The following is a 21,104-nucleotide window of genomic DNA, read 5'->3' on the forward strand; positions in this document are numbered from 1 at the left end:
GTCCAACCGTCAACCCAACACCTCCATGCCTACTAAACCACGTCCTGAAGTGCCACGTCTACACGTTTTTTGAACTCCTCCAGGGATGGTGACTCCACCACCTCTCTGGGCAGCCTGTTCCAATGCTTGACCACCCTTTCAGTAAAGAAATTTTTCCTAATATTATAGAGGTTTTCTAAACCTCTCCTGACGCAACCTGAGGCCATTTCCTCTCGTCCTATCGCTAGTTACTTGGGAGAAGAGACCAACACCCACCTCACTACAACCTCCTTTCAGGTAGTTGTAGAGAGCAATAAGGTCTCCCCTCAGCCTCTGCTTCTCCAGACTGAACAACCCCAGTTCCCTCAGCCGCTCCTCATAAGACTTGTTCTCCAGACCCTTCACCAGCTTTGTTGCCCTTCTCTGCACACGCTCCAGCAACTCAATGTCCTTCCTGTAGTGAGGGGCCCAAAACCGAACACAGTATTCGAGGTGCAGCCTCACCAGTGCCGAGTACAGGGGGATGATGATCACTTCCCTAGTCCTGCTGGCCACACTATTCCTGATACAAGCCAGGATGCCATTGGCTTTCTTGGCCACCTGGGCACACTACCGGCTCATGTTCAGCCGGCTGTCAACCAGCACCCCCAGGTCCTTTTCCGCCAGGCAGCTTTCCAGCCACTCTTCCCCAAGCCTGTAGCGTTGCATGGGGTTGTTGTGACCCAAGTGCAGGACCCGGCACTTGGCCTTGTTAAACCTCATACAATTGGCCTCGGCCCATCGATCCACCCTGTCCAGATCCCTCTGCAGAGCCTTCCTACCCTCAAGCAGATCAACACTCCCATCCAATTTGGTGTCATCTGCAAACTTACTGAGGGTGCACTTGATCCCTTCGTCCAGATCATTGATAAAGATATTAAACAAGACTGGCCCCAAAACTGAGCCCTGGGGGACACCACTTGTGACTGGCTGCCAACTGGATTTAACTCCATTCACCACAACTCTCTGGGCTCAGCCATCTAGCCAGTTTTTTACCCAGCGAAGAGTACACCCGCCTAAGCCATGAGCCACCAGCTTCTCTAGGAGAATGCTGTGGGAGACAGTGTCAAAGGCTTTACTAAAATCTAGGTAGACAACATCCACAGCCTTTCCCTCATCCACTAGGTGGGTCACCTGGTCGTAGAAGGAGATCAGGTTGGTCAAGCAGGACCTGCCTTTCATGAACCCATGCTGGCTGGGCCTGATCCCCTGGTTGGCCTGCACATGTCTGTTGAGCGCACTCAAGATGAACCGCTCCATAATTTTCCCCAGTACTGAGGTCAGGCTGACAGGCCTGTAGTTCCCTGGATCCTCCTTCTGTCCCTTCTTGTAGATGGGCATCACATTGGCAAGCCTCCAGTCGTCTGGGACCTCCCCTGTTAACCAGGACTGCTGATAAATGATGGAGAGTGGCTTGGCAAGCTCCTCCACCAGCTCCCTCAGTACTCTCGGATGGATCCCATCCGGCCCCATAGACTTGTAAGTGTCCAGGTGGCGTAGCAGGTCGTTAACTGCTTCCTCCTGGATTATGGAGGGTTTATTCTGCTCTCCGTCCCTGTCTTCCAGCTCAGGGGGCTGAATACCCTGGGGATAACTGGTCTGACTATTAAAGACTGAGGCAAAGAAGGCATTAAGTACCTCAGCGTGCATCCAAAGAGTTACGGTCAACGGCTCAATGTCCAAATGGAAACCAGTAACGAGCGGTGTCCCTCAAGGGTCCGTACTGGGACCGATACTGTTTAATATCTTCATGACTGACATAGCTAGTGGGATTGAGTGCACCCTCAGCAAGGTTGCGGATGACACCAAGCTGAGTGGTGCAGTTGATACTCTAGAGGGAAGGGATGCCATCCAGAGGGACCTTGACAGGCTGGAGAAGCGGGCCCGTGCAATCCTCATGAAGTTCCACAAGGCCAAGCGCAAGGTCCTGCACCTGGGTCGCGGCAGTCCCCGATATCAGTACAGACTGGGTGATGAACGCATTGAGAGCAGCCCTGCAGAGAAGGACTTGGGGATACTGGTGGACGAAAAATTGGACGTGAGCTGGCAGTGTGCGCTTGCAGCCCAGAAAGCCAGTCGAATTCTGGGCCGCGTAAAAAGCAGCGTGGCCAGCGGGTCGAGGGAGGCGATTCTCCCCCTCTACTCCGCTCTCGTGAGACCCCACCTGGAGTACTGCGTCCAGCTCTGGGGTCCCCAGTACGAGAAAGACATGGACCTGTTAGAGCGGGTCCAGAGGAGGGCCACGAAAACGGTCAGAGGGCTGGAACACCTCTCCTATGACGAAAGGCTGAGGAGAAGAGAAGGCTCCGGGGAGACCTTATTGCGGCCTTTCAATACTTAAAGGGGGCTTATAAGAAAGATGGAGAGAGGCTTTTTTACCAGGGCCTGTAGTGACAGGACAAGGGGTAACAGTTTTAAACTGAAAGAGGGTAGGTTTAGGTTGGAAATAAGGAAGAATTTTTTTTTACGACGAGGGTGGTGAGACACTGGAGAACGGGTTGCCCAGAGAAGTTGTGGATGCCCCATCACTGGAAGTGTTCAAGGTCAGGTTGGGCGGGGCTTTGAGCAACCTGATCAAGTGAAAGATGTCCCTGCTCTTGCAGGGGGGGTGGACTAGATGATCTTCCAACTCAAACCAGTCTATTAATATAAGAATTTCATCTATACAAACTTTGGTTATTTTCAGATTTGATGAGTTTCTGAATCAAATAATTTTTCAAGGCCTTTAAGTAGTCTGTTTAATCATGATCTGCAATAACTGTTTTTGGAAGTAATGTGTAACTGAGCATAAAGTAATATTCTGTAAAACAGCTGTACAGACACCTGAGGTGTTAACGTCCCTGAAAGTACTTAGATGTTAATGGCAGAAAAACTTTACTAACTCTAAGATTTCTCTTGACTGAACTTGGTATACGGAAAGTGTCTCAAGCTGACCAAAAGTAAATTTCAGGGCATTCAGAATATTTGGGGTTTTGGTGCAAAGTTGAATTGTTAATCCCATCTTGATTAAGGTAAGCATTCCACAATCTTATGACTTCTTGCATTGAGCTCTGAATTTCATTTCTAGTTACCTCTTTTTAAGTTTTTCACATGACAATTTAGTGTTATTACTGCAATCACTTTTTATCTTTTAACTTTAGACAGGAGTTTTTGAAGCAAGTTTTATACATCTCTGCATCTTGTTAGCAGTCCACTGAAAGGAGGCAAGAGGAAAACTACATTCCTATTCCAATATATATTTATGGTTATTTAAAATCCTCCAACTCGAAGGAGAAAACATACCACAAACATACCATATTTCACAACAAATGCCTTTCAGGGGCATTGGTATACAATTCATCCAAGTGACTTAGAAGATCACTTAAGAGATCACAGAAAAGACTAACTTAAAAGATCTTGTGAATAAAAGTTACTTAAGTGCAGTCATCTCCAAGACAGTCTAACACATCAGAGTGATTAACACAGAGAAACATTCAAGAACAGCTTGAGAAATACCACAACTTGGAATGCTTTTGCACCATAAGATCCTGATTCCTGAACAAGGCTCCTAAACATCACATAAATAAATTAATAACAATAGTAATAATAATAATAGTTGAATTATTATTATCTAACCTGTTCAAAGCCGTTGCACTTTAAGTCAACAGGATAAGACTGCAGACTCCTAAATCATACTGTAATTTAATAAATAGATTCATCATGGAGTTAATTGGGGTATGTTACTTTGGAAATAAAGAGGTTATCTGTAAAACACATACCTCTACTATGTGGTAGTTCAAGGGGATCTTATTATTTCCTGGATAGCTCAACAATTGTGCAGCACTGCAAATTAACAGATGCATTTAGTTTAAACTGAAATACAGCAAAAATGATGTAGATATTAAACATACATGAAATACTTAATTCTTTGCAAGAGTTTACCCTTATGAAGCAGGTAAAATAAGCAGACCTCAAAGACTGAAATTGTCTATTTATCCACAGAACACATACAAAAAACCTGGCACAAACTCTTAACAGCAGTACCTGAACCATGGTTCGGAGAGACACATTTCATCTCCATACCCAAGCAATGCTTGAACACAGACTGCTAAACAAAACACAGTTTTACATAAACCCTCACTGTGACCTGTGATGCTGTCATCCATCCACTAAAGGACAAACTACATTGGTATATCAGGAAAAACAAAAAAAAAATCCAAACAATAGATTTGCTTTCCAGTCATTCTCAACCCATCAAACTAATGGGCTACAGAAGACATATTAGTGTTACAAATGAATTGATTAAAAGATACAGCATCACCCATTATTTATAAAATGCAAAAAAAAAAAAAAAAAAAGCCGTTTTTCAAATTTTAGCTCTCTAGCACTTCTTATAACGTCCCTCTAGTCTTACTTTCTTTGGGGAAATAAAGTCCCCTCCATTAACTTCAACAGCACTGGATTTCTAGTCTCTGCCAAGTCAAAAAGCCGTAACCAAAAACCTACAACACATATCCACACTAAAAACACTATTCCTGCCTAATTTTTGCACAGTATACCAAGTTTGCTGGCTCTTACTTGGGAGCACAAGAGAGCTAAATATCTGTGGTAAATTATTTGGGTTACCAATTATCCATATCAGATATTATTTCAGCAGAAATGAAGAAATCTAACTGGACTGTTCCCTGGCAGCAAAAAGAATTGCAAGAGAAGTGTTAAGACTGGCCTCAATGGAAAATGAATAGGAATGTCTGGGTGTGGAAGCACCAGAAAGAAGAGGGAAGGAAGGCCCTGAGTACATCCCTCCCCAAGGTTTTGCTGCTGGACTGTGGTGGGTTAGCCTTGGCTAACAGCCAACACCACACACATGCCCCACCCCACCCCCAGCTGCTCACTCACTCCCCTCTCCCACGAGATCAGGAGAAAACCAAAGGAAGATGAAAAGACTTGTGGATCAAGATAATGACAGTTTAATAGGGAGAGCAAAAGCTGCACATGCAAGCAAAGCAAAATAAGGATTTCATTCATTACTTCCCATTGGCAGGAGGATGTCCAGCCACTTCCTGGAAAGCGAGGCCTTAGCATATGTAATGGCTGCTTGGGAAAACAAACTCCATAACTATGAACGTCTCCCCCTTCCTCCTCCTTTTCCCAAACTTTTATTGCTGAGCACAATGTCATATGGTATGGACTATCCCTTTGGTCGGTTGGGGTCAGCTGTCCTGGCTGTGTCCCCTCCCAGCCTCTTGCCCACCCCCAGCCTACTTGCTGAGGGGGCAGTGAGTAACAGAGAAGGCCTTGACACTGTGCACTACTCAGCAATAGCTAAAATATCAGTGTATTATCAATACTGGTTTGGTCACAAATCCAAAGCACAGCACCATACGGACTGCTATGAAGAAAATTAACTCCATCCCAGCCAGACCCATTACGTGGCCTTAAAATAATGACTTATAAGAATGCTCAGCAGAGGCTCCCCTCAACTCTTTTTCCTTTGGAGCTGCTTTTAAGCTGAGGTTCTTGCACCTGGCCCTGCATGAGCTACACTGCAGTTGTGTTGCAGCTATGCCTACACCTGAGCTTTTACCTCCCCGATTCTGACCCACTGACTCGACCTCAGCCCTGACTCATCACTACAGACTTGCCTGGTGATCACTGGACTGTGCTTGACCCTGGTTATCATCATGGACCCGCTCTGCTCTTGATTGGGTCCTGAGGGACTGCACCCTGTCAGCGAGGACACTGCCCTGCCTTGTGGCTCCCTGACAGGCTATAAGAGCATATGTTAATGTCACCAAGATTTACAGGTCATCAAGATCCTAGCACACCTCTACCTGCAGCTTATCAGGATACCCAACTTGGGGAAAGGAAGGTCATCCTAAAAGAAGTGATAGCCCACATCCAGACTAAAAGATTCAAGCCATTAAGAGATAATGGTGGGAAGACAGAAGAGGGTAGGAGCCATAAGACACCCAGATAAGGAGATACAGAACAGAAACAGTAAGCAAATCCTACTGACTCTCAGAGGTGTCCGACACAGGATGGAAAGACAAAAGATTGCAACTACTTGTCAACTCCTTAAGCATACAAAAAGGCCCCAAACCAGCACACAGTTGCTAAATGAAGAACAATCTAGGAGACATGAGGAGGACTCGGTAGCTGGTGGGAATCCCTTGTCCTTGTAAATTCAAGGAATCTTGAACAGATTATCCAGATACAACCATCTTGATGCCCAACTGCTGGACAGACCACTTGGGACTCACTCATGTTTTGATGCCTGAGAGGGTGAGTGTGAATGAGCTTTACTTCAGTTTTATTTTAAAATTAAACCATCTTCCCTCCCCATAAGGTCTCTCATTGAGATCTGCTACATTGTTGCAACATCATTTCCTACAGCTGCACAGAACTTTAAATAATAAACTTTGTTGCCACTGTACTGGCTCCCATGCAGACCTAGCTCAATTATCTCTTCCATATAATTACAAAAAGAAGAAAAAAGAATGGGATGAAGAAGCAGGAGCAACAGGAAACTTCCAGACAGAGCCAGTTCAACACTCATCATGCTTGTGCTGGAAAGCATGGTACAAATACATTGAGAGTCTCTGCAGCACTGCAAAGAGTGGGTCTGTGCCATCCTCCGTAGAGAAATCCTGGATAATCCAGGATGCAATCATCAGGGTGCCTCAGCCCTACTGAATTACATGAACAATCCATGATCAGGATACTCCAGCCTCACATTATTCCAGATAACAGCGTCAACCATAGTTCAATGAACACTTCAGGAAATGCTGAATTTCAAACTTTTACTTAAATGTTGTTGGGCTTTGAAGGTCCCTCATGTTAGGGGAAGCCATGATTGTATATAAACAGTGCTGGGAACCCATAACAATAAGCAGCATCTTACCAAGTCTTTCTCTCTTTCCAGTGGGATTTGATGATGCAGTGGAGGTTTTCTTCTATTACAAATCTTTCAACAGAATGACTGCCAGGCATGACAGGGCCCTATTAAAATGGAATCAAGATTGATGAAAGACCACTGTAGAGAAACACAATTTTTTAATACGCACGCACATATATAAATAAAAATAAAACTTGACAGATTTAATTAGGCACTCATGGAGATTTAACATCAGCAAGTTTTAGAGTCAACAGCTAAAAGATGGGCTTCAAACTTCAGTACAAAGTTACCAAATACAACATTATCATAAGAAAAGATTTGGGATTTTTGTACCAGATTTGTACATGAATCATGTAAAAATCTTATAAACAAATAACCAGTTATGATTTCAACTGCACCCAATTTACAATGAAACAGTTTTGGTGACATTTATAGTTTGTTAATTTCACGTACAAGATTTAAGTACTTCTATATTTAGGCAGCTGGAACCATGCTAAACAATTGATGTTTTGCACCTTTTTTTTCTTCAAGTTACACAAAATTATTATACATCGGGAGTGTATTAATACACACTTCATCTTTTCCAGTTACAGCACAGAAGATCAGAGTGATCTGGGAACTGACAATGCAGCCTGCTCTAGTTGCAAAGTGAAAACATTGCAGCTTTAATCATCTCAATGTTCTGTCTTTATGCTGGTTATAAAAGCATAGTTTAATAGCTAGCTTAACAAACATGTTTTACTTCATAATTAGTCCACAGTGTGTCTTAGTTGTATATTCACTGTCTGTTACTATGCATCAGCTGATGCAAGAACTCAAGCTGCAAGAACTCGATTGCATACCAGTACCCTATTATCCTTTACAGACTTGCAAAACTAGACCCAAAGCATCACAAACCTACATTTATAGCAAGTGCAATACTTGCAAAAGATAACTATTTCATTGGCTCTGAGGATTATCTTCCAAAAACCCAAAAGAAATAGTCCCAGAAACATCCTAAAAAGTAGGACAGAATGATTTTGTAAGCACATTGTTAATTCTTTGTAATGTGCTCACAGTTATGTATCAATGTTCCAGAAAATATAATTAAATGGCACTGAGATTACTGTATCTATTTGCTCTTCCCATTGTGGCTATAACAGCTCTGTTCACAGAAAGGTGGAAATTTTGACTAGGCAAGGGCAATCTCACTGTAAAACTAAAGAACCATCAAGGTATAAAGCATGCAGGAGCAAGTATAGGCCATACTGGTAGAAGAGTGGTGTTGCATGTTAAAGGGAGCACAGATGCAAATCAGATCAACAAGCTAAACATGTAAATAAGTAACAGAACCCTGATGGACTGAAATTCCAGGCCTAAACAGGGAAAAGATGTAGTATTTGACTACATGACTGACTGTGACAGCAACACAGGCTATAACATGCTGAGTAAAAAATACACTACTGCATTTTTTCATTTTACATACTTAGCTTCAAAAAGGGTGTTATGAATAGAAACTAAAAGGGGCAGCTAAAATGTTCCATTTTTGAGGGTGGCACAGAGACTATTTAAAGTTACCGTCCAGCAAATGCATACTATTTACTGAGAGACTTGCAAAGAGGCAAAAAGGAAATCAGACGTGCTAAACAGTAGTACAAGAGAGGTTAGCAAAAGGAATCCTGAAAGCTGAAGTTGTGTCTAGATGAAGACATACCAACAAGTGATTACCCACCAAAGAGTTCAAGGAACTTGAGAATGAAATAGCTGACCTATTAATTGGGGTGCATATCCTCTCATTCAAAAACAACCTGATATCTAATCAACTAAGATGATATCAATTGTAAAGGTCTTCCAGGAAATTGCAAACCAGCAAAGATTACTTCCATATTGGGAAAATTATTGAAAACTATTAAAAAATAATAGCATTAGGAGGCATAGGCATAAATGCTGTTTGGGGAAAGAGGCAGCACAGCTTTTGTAAAGTCAGGCCTCTCAAACTTATTGGAGCTCTCTGACAAAGTCAGCAATCATGTGTAGATATGAGAAACATGGCTGACAGCCTAGCTTGATCTTCAAAAGGCTTTCATGTAAACTAAGCAACCACAGTATAAGAGGGGAAGTCCTTACACAGATAAATAACTGGTTAAAAGATAATTAAATGATCAGTTCTCACAGAAGAGGATGGTCACCAGCAGAATCCCACAGGAATCTATCCAGGGACCTGTGCTGTTCAGCAGATCCATAAATGATCTGGAAAGGGAGCAGGCATTGGATATGAAAAAGCTTGCAGATGCTACTTTTAAATAACTTGGTAACAAGGGCCATCCATGAAAAATTGCAGATAAAAAAAAACCTTGAGAAACTTGGTGTCTGGGTGTTAAAGCAGAAGATAACCATAAAATGACTGGCTGACTTTTGCCTACAGATTGGAAAAATAGACCAGCTTCACATATAAAGTGGTGAGCACTGAACTGCCCTCTATTGTTCAGGAATGCAAACTTGGTTGTGAAATAATTCTATACAAACCTTATGTCAGTATTCAATAACAGACTGGACTTATCAGAAAAGGAATAGGGAACAATACTGAACATTATGCCACTGTATAGGTTCATGGTGCATCCACATCTTCCATTCCGTATGCAGTTCTAGTCATACTCGCCACTTTCCCCTCCCCCAACAGGATATAGCAGTATAGCAGAACTGGAAAAGTTTCAGAAAAAGGTGATGGTGGTGATTCAGGGTATAGAACAGCTTCTGTATAAGGAACAATTAGACAGGCTACTATCATTCAACCTAGAAAAGACACAGTTGAGCCAGGATATGCTAGAGATTTTATAAATTATGAATTGCCTAGAGAGGTTGGAGAGAACAAAAGTTTGTTGTCTCTTCCAATGCAAGAATTGGGGGCCATCAAATGAAGCTAACAGGTGGAAAAGTGCTTGGAGAAAGCATTTTCTTTTCTTCCCCTATGCCTAAATTCTCTTGTCAAAACATCTGCTCTTGGCCACTGCTGAAGACAGAAACCGGGCTAGATGGACTTTTGATCTAACCCAGGTCAACCACTATGTTCCATGATCTATACCAACCAATTTGAACAGATGGGTAGAGGATAGTCTTCAATGTATAAAGTTCCTATAAGCAGCTAGGCTGAGGAAACCCAAGCCACCATCCTCACAGAAGGAGAGGCTGCTACCTGAATACAGTTATATTATTAGACATCAGAGAATCCATTCAAGACATATCCTTAATGAAAACATCTGAAAATCACTTATTAAATTTTAAACTTCAATAATCTACCTGTCAGCATTAACTCTGTCATCTAGTTAATCTCCCCAGCAGTATCAAAATGTAATTACTGCTGACTTTCACACTGATAACCATTCTGGGAGAGGCGATACTGCATCTTGACCAGCACTGCCTTGCAACCCCCCCATTGCACATTCAGTTCCACCCCAGCAAATACATACCTCTGGGTCATCTGTGTAGTCAAACATCCGAAAAATAACCCTTGGCATTGGGTACACTGAATCTTCAGTGTGAGGCGGAGGAGTGAATGGAGGCAGGTTATGCTGCAATGCTTCACAAAGAATACTGTCAAAGGCAAGGTAAGGCCTCAGAATGTGTCTTTCTTGCCAACGGTCTTTTTTCAACTTCTGAATCTGGGCCCAAAGACAGTCCAAGTACTGGAGGAAAAGACACGAAATATCAGATATGCTGAATTTTATAAATGAACTTGTAGCTCCTTGTGACGTATGGACTATCAAACATTTAGGTAAATTCCTTATTGCATTCAGAAAAAAATCCCAAGCAGCTACTTAAATTGCTTATTAGAAGCTATCTAGTGATTCAGTAAACCAAGAGACAACTTAACAACTCTGAACAGCAATCTTGCTCCTAATTTCACACATTAAAGGCATCTGCCATTTTACTAGTAAAATAAACACCAGAGTGCAGTCCAGGAGTCCAAGTGTGACACACAAATTCACTGCATCAATATTAATTCAGTCAACGTTCATTCCACCTACAAAAAGACCCACATTATTTCAATATCACAATTAAAGATTTAAATACAGTCTAAGAGATACCAAATTGGGGGGGAGCGGTTAATACAAGAAGAGCAGGGTTGATGTTCAGAGGGACCTGGACAGGCTGGAGAAATGTGCTGAAAGGAACCTCATGCAGTTCAACAAAGGCAAATGCCAAACCCTACACCTGGGAAGGAACAACCCCAGGCACCAGTATATGCTGGGGGCTGACTAGCCAGAAAGCAGCTTTGCAGAAAAGGACCTGGGGGTCCTGGTGAACAAGTTAAATGTGAGCCAGCAGTGTGCCCTTGCAGCAAAGAAAGCCAAACACATTCTGGGCTTTATTGGCAAGAGCGTAGCCAGCAGGTCAAGGGAAGTGATCCTTCCCCTCTATTCAGTACTTGTAAGGCCACATCTGAAGTGCTGTGTCCAGCATTGGGCTCCTCAGTACAAGGCAGACATTGATATATACTGGAGTGAGTCCAATGGAGGAAAAAGTAAAAGTTCAATAAAAAGAAAAAACACCCCATATCAGTGAGCTCTCCCCTCTAATACTTTTGGTTTAATTATGAAAGAGGGTGCAATTAGTGCTGCATAACATTTGCTTGTATCTGTTTAGTACTTTCTAGAGCTGTAAAAAGCAAAGCCACTGCAGGAAGAACACTCTAAAGGTTTTCTTTTCGCATAAGGGAAACATTTTAATGGGTAAATTACATCTTCCTTCTCCAAAAGGTACTTTCAGTACAGAGCCTTGTAACCCCATTTCCCCAAGAATATTATGTTCAGTGACCATTCCTCATTTAGCAGCATTTCCTAAAGGGGACTGTCACCAAACAACAAAATGCTCTCCCACTCACCCAATGCAGCTCTAAGTTTTAGCCCAAGACTTAGAAGAGAACTTCTTACCTAGAATCCATTTGGAATAAAGACACATGGGAGGGCGATTCAAAAGAATTAATTTTTTTCTTAAAGCACCTTTAATTTTAAATTTCTGAAGAACACTTCAGCCAAATAAAAATCTTTTAAAGCATCTTTTAAACAGTACAGAATAAATAAAGCCGACTTGCCTCTTCTTGTGGATGTGGTTTATCAGCAGTCCAAACTTGTAACATGGGTACATGAATCTTCTGGCGACGCCTGTTTATACAGGAAAGAAAACCTAACACTTAAAAAGCTGATCTAAGAAAGCAATGTTTTCTTATTGTGTGTGCACTACTATTTGGTCTATTGAGCTGATGAGGTCTGCAGTAGTATAAAAACAGGTTTGTGAACATTTAAATTATCACTAACACCTAGTCTCAATGGCAGTGTTAAATCACTTAGAGAAAAAGACACACACACAAACAGACAGACAGACACACAGACACAGGTGACCAGCAGCCTAGTCATAACAACGCAGACATATATGCATCAAGAAAATATTACCTTCAACGCACACAGAAGTTGAGAATGATACTTAAGTTGTTTAGATTAATAAACCTCTACATCTATTTTATTTTTCAGGGTCTTTTCCTCACAGTTGTTTGGGTCTAAGAATTTAGAGTATTTCTAAATTAACAATAATCAAAGCTATTGATCCATACTTGAATAGGTACCAGAAAGAGTATATTTTTACTGGTTATAGCTTACTTCAGATAGCTTTCTGTGTGGGACAAGAGGCGATCTATTTCAGCATCTTTCTTCTCATATAACTCTTTTCCAACCCAAGGCAAAGATGACAGAAATGCAAACACATACCAATCGCATCGTACCTACAGGAAATAAATTAAAAAGTGATTTCTTTGACAAACTTATTGAATTTGTCTCAATGCAAAGAGTAGCAAACCCAGGAGTATTTAAGGGGATGTAGAGATCAACTCCAGTTAAATCAGCAATCAATACTTGGGAGTACAACTGTGTGTCAGTTCAAGTTCCTGAAGACATGTCAAGAGGCTGTTTGAAAACAGGAATGTATAATTCAAGAGGCAGACATTTAGACATACAGTATATTTGGAGACCCACACAAAAACCCTTCTACAGAGCCTCTTTACTTAAATCATTCAAAGTTACCAATGCCAAGTTTCCTGAAGAATTTCTTTTAAAACTCTTAACAAAGAAAAAAAGTGAAATTTAAGTTGAACTAAGCTATCAGCAGAATGATTTAATAATTGACCCTTCCATAAAGTAGGCATGTGCAACCCATAAAGTGCATCACTGTTACAGTGACATTAACATGATCTATGAATTCTTTAGGCTATTGCAATGCACTCATCAGCAAAGAAAGAGCTAAACCCAATTCCCATAGTCCACGGTGCGTTAGCTGGATCGGCAGCCAAGGAAAAAACATATTCTTACCTGAAAGATGTTATATTTTATTTGGAACATGTTATGCACACATAAGAGAACAAATATTACTTTTAGAATCTTTCTGCAAACTAACTATATATTACAACTGTTCAATAAACTTGGCAAAACTCACTGAGTATTATATACTTGCCAGAAGTGAAGGAAATTTACTTGAGTTACCTCACTACAGAAGACTTAACTATTTCACTGTATGCATATATTGTCTAACTCACAGGATCCTTTTATTCATGCTAAGTGAATGTTTTATTCATGATAAAGTGAAATTGTGTAAAAACAGCACAACACTTGAGATGGCAGTTACTATGCTTACTTGCGGTATATCTTCCTCATGTGTCACACTCACAAAGTTCTCAAACATGGCTACCATTGAAGGTGCAGCTATTACGTGACAATTCACAAGATCAGATAGAAAACGAACCTATTGAACAACAACAAAAAATGTTATTTTATTAATTTTTAAATGAATACTCTTGCATTCAACTACACAAAAAGAAATAAGCATTAATTCAACTTCAAAGGAGGTGGGGGGGAAAGGGATGGACACACAGGGGGAGGGGGAAGGGGGGAAGAGGGCACAACAGAGCAGGAGGGGAAATGGATGGGACACACAGTGACAGCTGGAGAAAGAAGTGAGAGGGAGACACAGGGCACAAGCCAGAATGTGTCACACGGTGGGAGCATGAGAAGCAGCAGCAAGAACGCGCAAGCCAAAACGCATGAGCTAGAGTGCACGACAGGGTGGGAGCTCGAGAAATGAGCCAGAGGGCACCAACAGTTGACAGCTGAAGAATGAATGAGTGAGACACAGAGAATGCAATCCAGTGCATGATAGAGCACGTCACAGGGAGGGAACTGGAGAAAGCAGGAGCAAGAGAGCAAGCCAGAGGGCACGAGCCTAAGAATGAGTGAGACACGAGACATGAGCCAGAGCACATTACAGGGTGGTAGCTAGAGAAAGAACAAGTGAGAGAGTGAGACACAGGGCACAAGCCAGAGAAAGAAATAGCCAGCAAGTGAGACACGGGGCAGGGGCTGGAAAGAGCATGCATGAGACACAGGGCAGGGTCCTGCGAGCAAGAGAGCGTGACATGGGGCAGGGGCGAGAGTCAGAGAGATAGAGACATGAGGAGTGGGCAAGGGGTGGGGCAGGGGAGCTGTTGGAGGTGAGAGGCACAGAATAACACACACACATTATGCAAGACTGAAGATGGAAATTCACTTTTTGCATGTATCCAGAAGAATAACAGTACGCATCAGTGTTAAATCAGTATGCTGCTCATACACGACTTTCATACAAAATACATTTCTATGGTCACTTATCCATAACTTGAACTAGTTTCATACAGACAGACCCTTAAAACCACTGCTACTGTCAGGTTTTAACAAAGCACCAAACTAATAGTATGCTGCTAATCAAATGGAAGTGGTTTCAAAAGGAGCCAGCGCTGAAAATTACCCTCTTGGTCTTCATTACTCACAAGCAGGATGAGCATACAGGACTGATTACAGCCATCCAATATAACCTATCCAGTTGGGAATAAGCTGCCTTTTAAATAAATAAATAAATAAAAGGGACCCAACAGGAACAGTATTTGTCTCTGAGCACAGGAGAAATGAATAGCTTTCATTCACCTTCTAGATTCTCCTGTAGAACAAACTGGGGGGGGGGGAAAGGAGAAAGAAAACCTTTGCTTTCCTGAGAGTTAATTTGGCTGTGGGAAATTTCACACATAGTTTAGAGGTCAGTTTTGCAATCATAACCTAATTTTTAATCTCCTTAGGAAGGAATACCACACGCTTTCTCCTGACATGTCTATGGAGCACTACATGGGGATGCCAGAAAAGACCATGTTGCATACAGAAACCCTCCAGCCCCTCTGGATGTCAAAACGAAGAGTAAGTAATATTGGGTGGGGACGGGCAAAGGAAGACTAGGGGAAAAAAGAGATGTGAAAGATTCCACTTACTAAGTACTCAGCTTCATTATACATGTTGACTTTCAAACATTCTTTGAGCTGACGAATCATGGCTTCTACAAATTCCCCACCAAAGTTGTAGTTCCTGGCATTCAGCAGCCCAACTAACGTTGTATAAATGGTAAGCTTTTCTGGTAATAGACGTGCACTGATTTAAAGGAAGAAAAACAAGCATTTTGTTAGATGTTCATTTATCACATGCCAACCACTGCATTTACATAGCATCTTTGAACCTGCTTTGTATAGGTTACGCTTCTCTTGTGTTTAAGCAAGGTAAACTGCTAACCTCACATTAGTTATATGTCCTGTGGACAACAGATTACAGAACATCCTTTTTAAGACTATAATCCTTTAGGAATATATACACTACTTTTAACTACATTTCAATATATTTTCTCTTTAATTATTTTTAACTCATAAGCATTTAGGATTATAGTAGGTTCTAAAACCTATAGCAACTACACTTTAAGACATTTTCAGCTGCAGTCTCCAACTCAGCAAAACTTTCAATCTGGACAAAGGCTGTTATTGAAGCAAAGGGCATAAGGTATCAGACTGGAATGACATTTGACAAAAGCTTATAGTAATATAATTTTAAGTACTGCCAAAATATATAATTTAACAGAAAGTTTTGAAAGTATCAGTCATTTAAAAAAAAAAAGTTAATTAAATATATATATTAGAAACCATTCTGACTATTCTGCCTCTTTTTCCAGTATTTTATATACTCTATGGGAATATGGCCAAATAATACCATTTAAGACAACTTGTTCAGTGTAGCATAAGTTAGCCATTATATTATACTAGAACAGCAAGATTACACAAGAGATGTAAACATTTTACATCACTTAAAAGTTAAATTTGATTGTAAGTATCTCAAACTTAAGTAAGAAATTTTCAGTATAAGGTCTTAAAGAAATAGACAGGTTAGGTCCTATTGTAACTACTTATTTTCTTCAAATATTTTGTAAATGTGTAAGCTAACTCCATGCCTTCAAAGGCATTCAGCTGTTGTGGGAAACAGATGTACTGTTTGACTTATGTTTATGAACAGTGCTACAAAATAGATTTAAAGTTTCCTTACAGCTACAGCACAAGCCAGCACTGAAACACACACCCCACACACACACCCCAAAATGTGGTATACTATTGCGGACCCCACACAATCCCCTCCTGGGACATGTCCTCAGTGGCCCAACAGACAAAGCAACTCTGTTCCAGTGCTTTGCTAGGGAGAGGAAGGAGTGCTGCTAGCCAAGGCGGGAGCCTACCTCTGGTCCCTTCATCTCTCCACTACTAGAGGGTAGGTTCATGGAGAGAGGAGCACCTCAGCCCCTAAAAAGGGGAATAGGAAAAGTAGGAATACACAGATAAGAATTGGCACCCAACAGATTTTTGTATTCTTTAGTGACCTTTCAATTCAGAAACAAGATACTACCCAGCATATTCCCCATGGCAACAAGAAAGCAGCTCTGGGATCTACTCTGCTTAAGACCTTGCGCATACATTGTGCATCCACTGTATGTGGATATTTTCCTTGATTTATGCCTAAGTCAATAGACTAAGCTTCTCCTCGGATTTATTTTGCCTGGAGTAAGACAAATCCTAAGCAATAACAGTGTTCAAGAACTAAAAGCTGTTCATAGCATTTAAAGTACTTCAAATACTTAAACTTTTCTATTTAGCATAGATAACAGAGCACCTCCCAAATCTTCTGCATACATACACAGTACAAAGAATTCTTAATATCTTGCTTTTATAGTTTGGTAGATCAGCTTCCAAGACACCAGCTAGACCCTCCAAGTTGCTCTCCAAAGAGGAAGTACTCTAAGAAAGAAAAGAGTGTCTTCTCATCAATCAGGTATATCAACTATCCCCACAGTAACAAGCAGAAAACAAGCAAATAGGATAAAACAAAATATTACTTTGCATTTTCTTCCTGTTAGAAGTAATGATTCAAATTCCATTAGGAATTCACAATTTCTCTCATTTGCTAGAAATAAGAAGCAAAAATGACTAAGAAGAGCTTCAATTGTGACTTCTCCACAGCAAGGAGCTCTAGTGTTTTCCTAGGAAGTAAGAGTTAACATAGCTTCAGAGGTCTCTCAGTAACTGAATTAAACATTATATTAATGACATCAGGGGAAGTGAAACAACTACATAGCTTGTATGTGGCTTAAATTAATGTATAAGACCCATCATATTTGTTGTAACCCTTTTTTCTACGCTTGTTACAAGCACCAAACCCAGCCAAGTCCCAAGATCAGTTGTGACATTGGTGGGGTCTTTTGTTGTTTGTTTGTTTGGGGTTTTTTGGTACACATCTCATTAGTTTCCCTCTACTCCTTGAAAAAAATGGAAGCAGTGATAAAGTTCAGAGTTGGAATTATACCTCTTCACTAGTTATACTTCAGCACTGTATCACAGGGTTAACATTTAAGAATTTTCTTTTTAAAAACCCAGTTTTGCAGAGGCCAACAATTTTCCAGCTAGGAAGTTTCCAATGGATTTTCTTTTTTTGGACCACTAATGTTCTATTAACACATAAAAACATATAAAACAAAGAAAACAAAAACACCAATGTATTATGTTCAAGGACCCTAAGTCACAAACCAATATGGAAATAGTATTTATACCTTCTCTCCCACTCTGCATATTAAAGATTCAAGTCTCTCTTCAATTTCAGATGGCTCAGATGTTCTCCTCCTTTTGTGAGGTTGCCCTGTTTCAATACATTAAATATGTTATTTGCCTGCTGTGGTGGGTTGACCCTGGCCAGCAGCCAAGCATGCATGCAGCCACTTGCTCACTCCCTCCACCCCCAGCACAATGGGGGAGATAATAGGAAGAGCAACAGTGAGAAAACTCATGGATTGAGATAAAAGACAGTTTAATAAGTGAAGAAGGGGGGCAGGAGGGAAACAAGTGATACAAAGGCAGTCACTCACCACCTCCCACCAGCAGACCAATGCCTATCCAGTCTCTGAGTGACAACCACCTTGGAAAGATTACCCCCCAGTTTTATTGCTGATCATAACGTTATATGGTCTGGAATATCCCTTTGGTCAGTTGGGGTCAGCTGTCTCAGCTGTGTCATAGAATCATAGAATCATTAAGGTTGGAAAAGACCTCTAAGATCATCTAGTCCAACCGTCAACCCAACACCTCCATGCCTACTAAACCACGTCCTGAAGTGCCACGTCTACACGTTTTTTGAACTCCTCCAGGGATGGTGACTCCACCACCTCTCTGGGCAGCCTGTTCCAATGCTTGACCACCCTTTCAGTAAAGAAATTTTTCCTAATATTATAGAGGTTTTCTAAACCTCTCCTGATGCAACCTGAGGCCATTTCCTCTCGTCCTATCGCTAGTTACTTGGGAGAAGAGACCAACACCCACCTCACTACAACCTCCTTTCAGGTAGTTGTAGAGAGCAATAAGGTCTCCCCTCAGCCTCTGCTTCTCCAGACTGAACAACCCCAGTTCCCTCAGCCGCTCCTCATAAGACTTGTTCTCCAGACCCTTCACCAGCTTTGTTGCCCTTCTCTGCACACGCTCCAGCAACTCAATGTCCTTCCTGTAGTGAGGGGCCCAAAACCGAACACAGTATTCGAGGTGCAGCCTCACCAGTGCCGAGTACAGGGGGATGATGATCACTTCCCTAGTCCTGCTGGCCACACTATTCCTGATACAAGCCAGGATGCCATTGGCTTTCTTGGCCACCTGGGCACACTACCGGCTCATGTTCAGCTGGCTGTCAACCAGCACTCCCAGGTCCTTTTCTGCCAGGCAGCTTTCCAGCCACTCTTCCCCAAGCCTGTAGTGTTGCATGGGGTTGTTGTGACCCAAGTGCAGGACCCGGCACTTGGCCTTGTTAAACCTCATACAATTGGCCTCGGCCCATCGATCCACCCTGTCCAGATCCCTCTGCAGAGCCTTCCTACCCTCAAGCAGATCAACACTCCCATCCAATTTGGTGTCATCTGCAAACTTACTGAGGGTGCACTTGATCCCCTCGTCCAGATCATTGATAAAGATATTAAACAAGACTGGCCCCAAAACTGAGCCCTGGGGAACACCACTTGTGACTGGCTGCCAATTGGATTTAACTCCATTCACCACAACTCTCTGGGCTCGGCCATCCAGCCAGTTTTTTACCCAGCGAAGAGTACACCTGCCTAAGTGTCCCCTCCCAACATCTTGTCCACCCCCAGCCTACTTTCTGGAGGGGCAAAGTGGGAAAAAGAAAAGGCCCTGACGCTGTGCAAGTACTGCTCAGCAACAGCTAAAACATTGGTGTGTTATCAACACTGCTTTAGTCACAAATTCAAAGTACAGCACCATATGGGCTGCTATGAAGAAAGTTAATTCCATCCCAGCCAGACCCAGTACACCTGCTTATTCTAAAAGAACTCTCTAGATACTTTTACCATTCCAGCAACATACTTCTAAGAAAAAAAGTCCTGACAAAGCATTAAAAATTGACCCAATAAACAAGAAAAACAAAAGTATAGCCATATTACTGATGACCTAATCCATGAAGTAGAAACAGTTAACATTGTAGCTGTCTCAAATTTTATTTAGAAATAATTCTGCATTTCTGCTACAGTATGAGACAGTATATGTGAGATAAACTAAACATACTTTACAGAGTTATCAGTTACTGTGTATGTTGTTAGTGCTTTATAACACCTTCTTCAGCATATATATATAAAAAGATATTAAGAATTCTTGTTTATATTTTTAGGGGTTTTATAAGTGTAGAAAATACTGTACATCAAAGCAATTTTTTAAAAAAGTGTGATTAAAAACCAATTTATCTTTGCAATCAAAAGCTGAAAAAGCTAGTCGCAAAACTGTCCAACTCTCTGCTCACACAGATTTACGTTATTAAGAGAAACAGCATTTGCTTCAGTTTCTGAAGTCGGTCGTTCTCCACTCCCAATGTTTTCTGAACGTTTTCCATTAAGCCTCTACAAGATGCGAGAACACACCCTTTCTGACTACACGTATGCAGAGCTGAGTGCTCTGATCAGTTTACTTTCACCCAGGGCGCTCCTTGTATTTGAGGCAGACCGAAGCAACGGCTCAGGACAGTCTTTAGCCCCAGTTACATAAGCCGATTCCTTGCACCAGAGCGCCCTACAAGTCCTGACAGAGGACCAGGGTGAGCCGCTACCACCCCAAGCCAAAGGCGAGGCAGCGCCGCGGGACCCACCTCAGCCGAGACCTGCCCCTCCCCCAGCCCTAAGGATGACACAGCCCCAAGCGCAGGGCATGCGGAGTCCAGACCCTGGAACTATCTCACTCACTCCATCCATGCTTACCATCACTCTCGTCGCTGTGCCGCCGCCGCCGCGACATACTAGCACCGCCCCTGCGAGAAATCTGCGTGTGAAAGAGGAAAAAGCAGGAACGCTATACCCACAGCAGGAGAAGAGAAGGAAGAGCACTATGTAAAGACCATACAACAGGGATCAGAATATTTTCCTCCGCTTGCCCCCTCCCTACTTCCTGTTCGTCTCAATCTTCTTCCGGGGTAAAAGAGCAATAGGAAAAGCTCCTGCCTTCTCTTTCGTGACTTCCCGGCGACTCTGGGAAATAGCGCTATTCTACCTGTTTCTCTATAGTACAAAGAACTCGGATGATTTCTAAGATGGGGGAAGGAATAGACACAAAGTTAGTGAATTTTCCATTAAATAAAAAAGTTTTATTTACTTTCACTTGTGCCTGGTCTCTTTTGAAGGCTTATATTTTGCCCACTGCACACGTGAATTGTGCTCTGTGGGCCCCACCCCTGGGATACCTTACTGACGTCTGGTGACATCCTAAGGTTTCTGGTAGGCTCCCAGACACAAGTCACATTAGCTTTGATGATCTGAC

At 42.0% G+C, this 21,104-nt stretch overlaps 1 protein-coding gene across 2 annotated transcripts in view; it reads right to left on the reverse strand.

Annotated features, from left to right (window-relative positions):
* The window catches only part of LOC140650763 (nuclear cap-binding protein subunit 1-like), a 55,875-nt gene extending 35,146 nt beyond the window's left edge, over window positions 1-20,729 (reverse strand). For both annotated transcript variants that reach the window (XM_072859496.1, XM_072859495.1), the window contains exons 1-10: window positions 20,549-20,729; window positions 17,858-17,943; window positions 16,948-17,048; window positions 15,213-15,369; window positions 13,556-13,663; window positions 12,529-12,650; window positions 11,967-12,036; window positions 10,342-10,557; window positions 6,902-6,999; window positions 3,777-3,840 (exon numbers count right to left, since the gene is read on the reverse strand). In XM_072859496.1, the coding sequence (XP_072715597.1) occupies window positions 3,777-3,840; window positions 6,902-6,999; window positions 10,342-10,557; window positions 11,967-12,036; window positions 12,529-12,650; window positions 13,556-13,663; window positions 15,213-15,369; window positions 16,948-17,048; window positions 17,858-17,943; window positions 20,549-20,585 (1,059 nt within the window). In that variant the 5' untranslated portion in view covers window positions 20,586-20,729. The remainder of the gene's footprint in view (window positions 1-3,776; window positions 3,841-6,901; window positions 7,000-10,341; window positions 10,558-11,966; window positions 12,037-12,528; window positions 12,651-13,555; window positions 13,664-15,212; window positions 15,370-16,947; window positions 17,049-17,857; window positions 17,944-20,548) is intronic.
* Between the last annotated feature and the right edge of the window lie 375 nt (window positions 20,730-21,104).

The sequence above is a fragment of the Ciconia boyciana genome, chromosome 4, assembly GCF_034638445.1.
Source record: "Ciconia boyciana chromosome 4, ASM3463844v1, whole genome shotgun sequence".
Lineage (NCBI taxonomy): Eukaryota > Metazoa > Chordata > Aves > Ciconiiformes > Ciconiidae > Ciconia > Ciconia boyciana.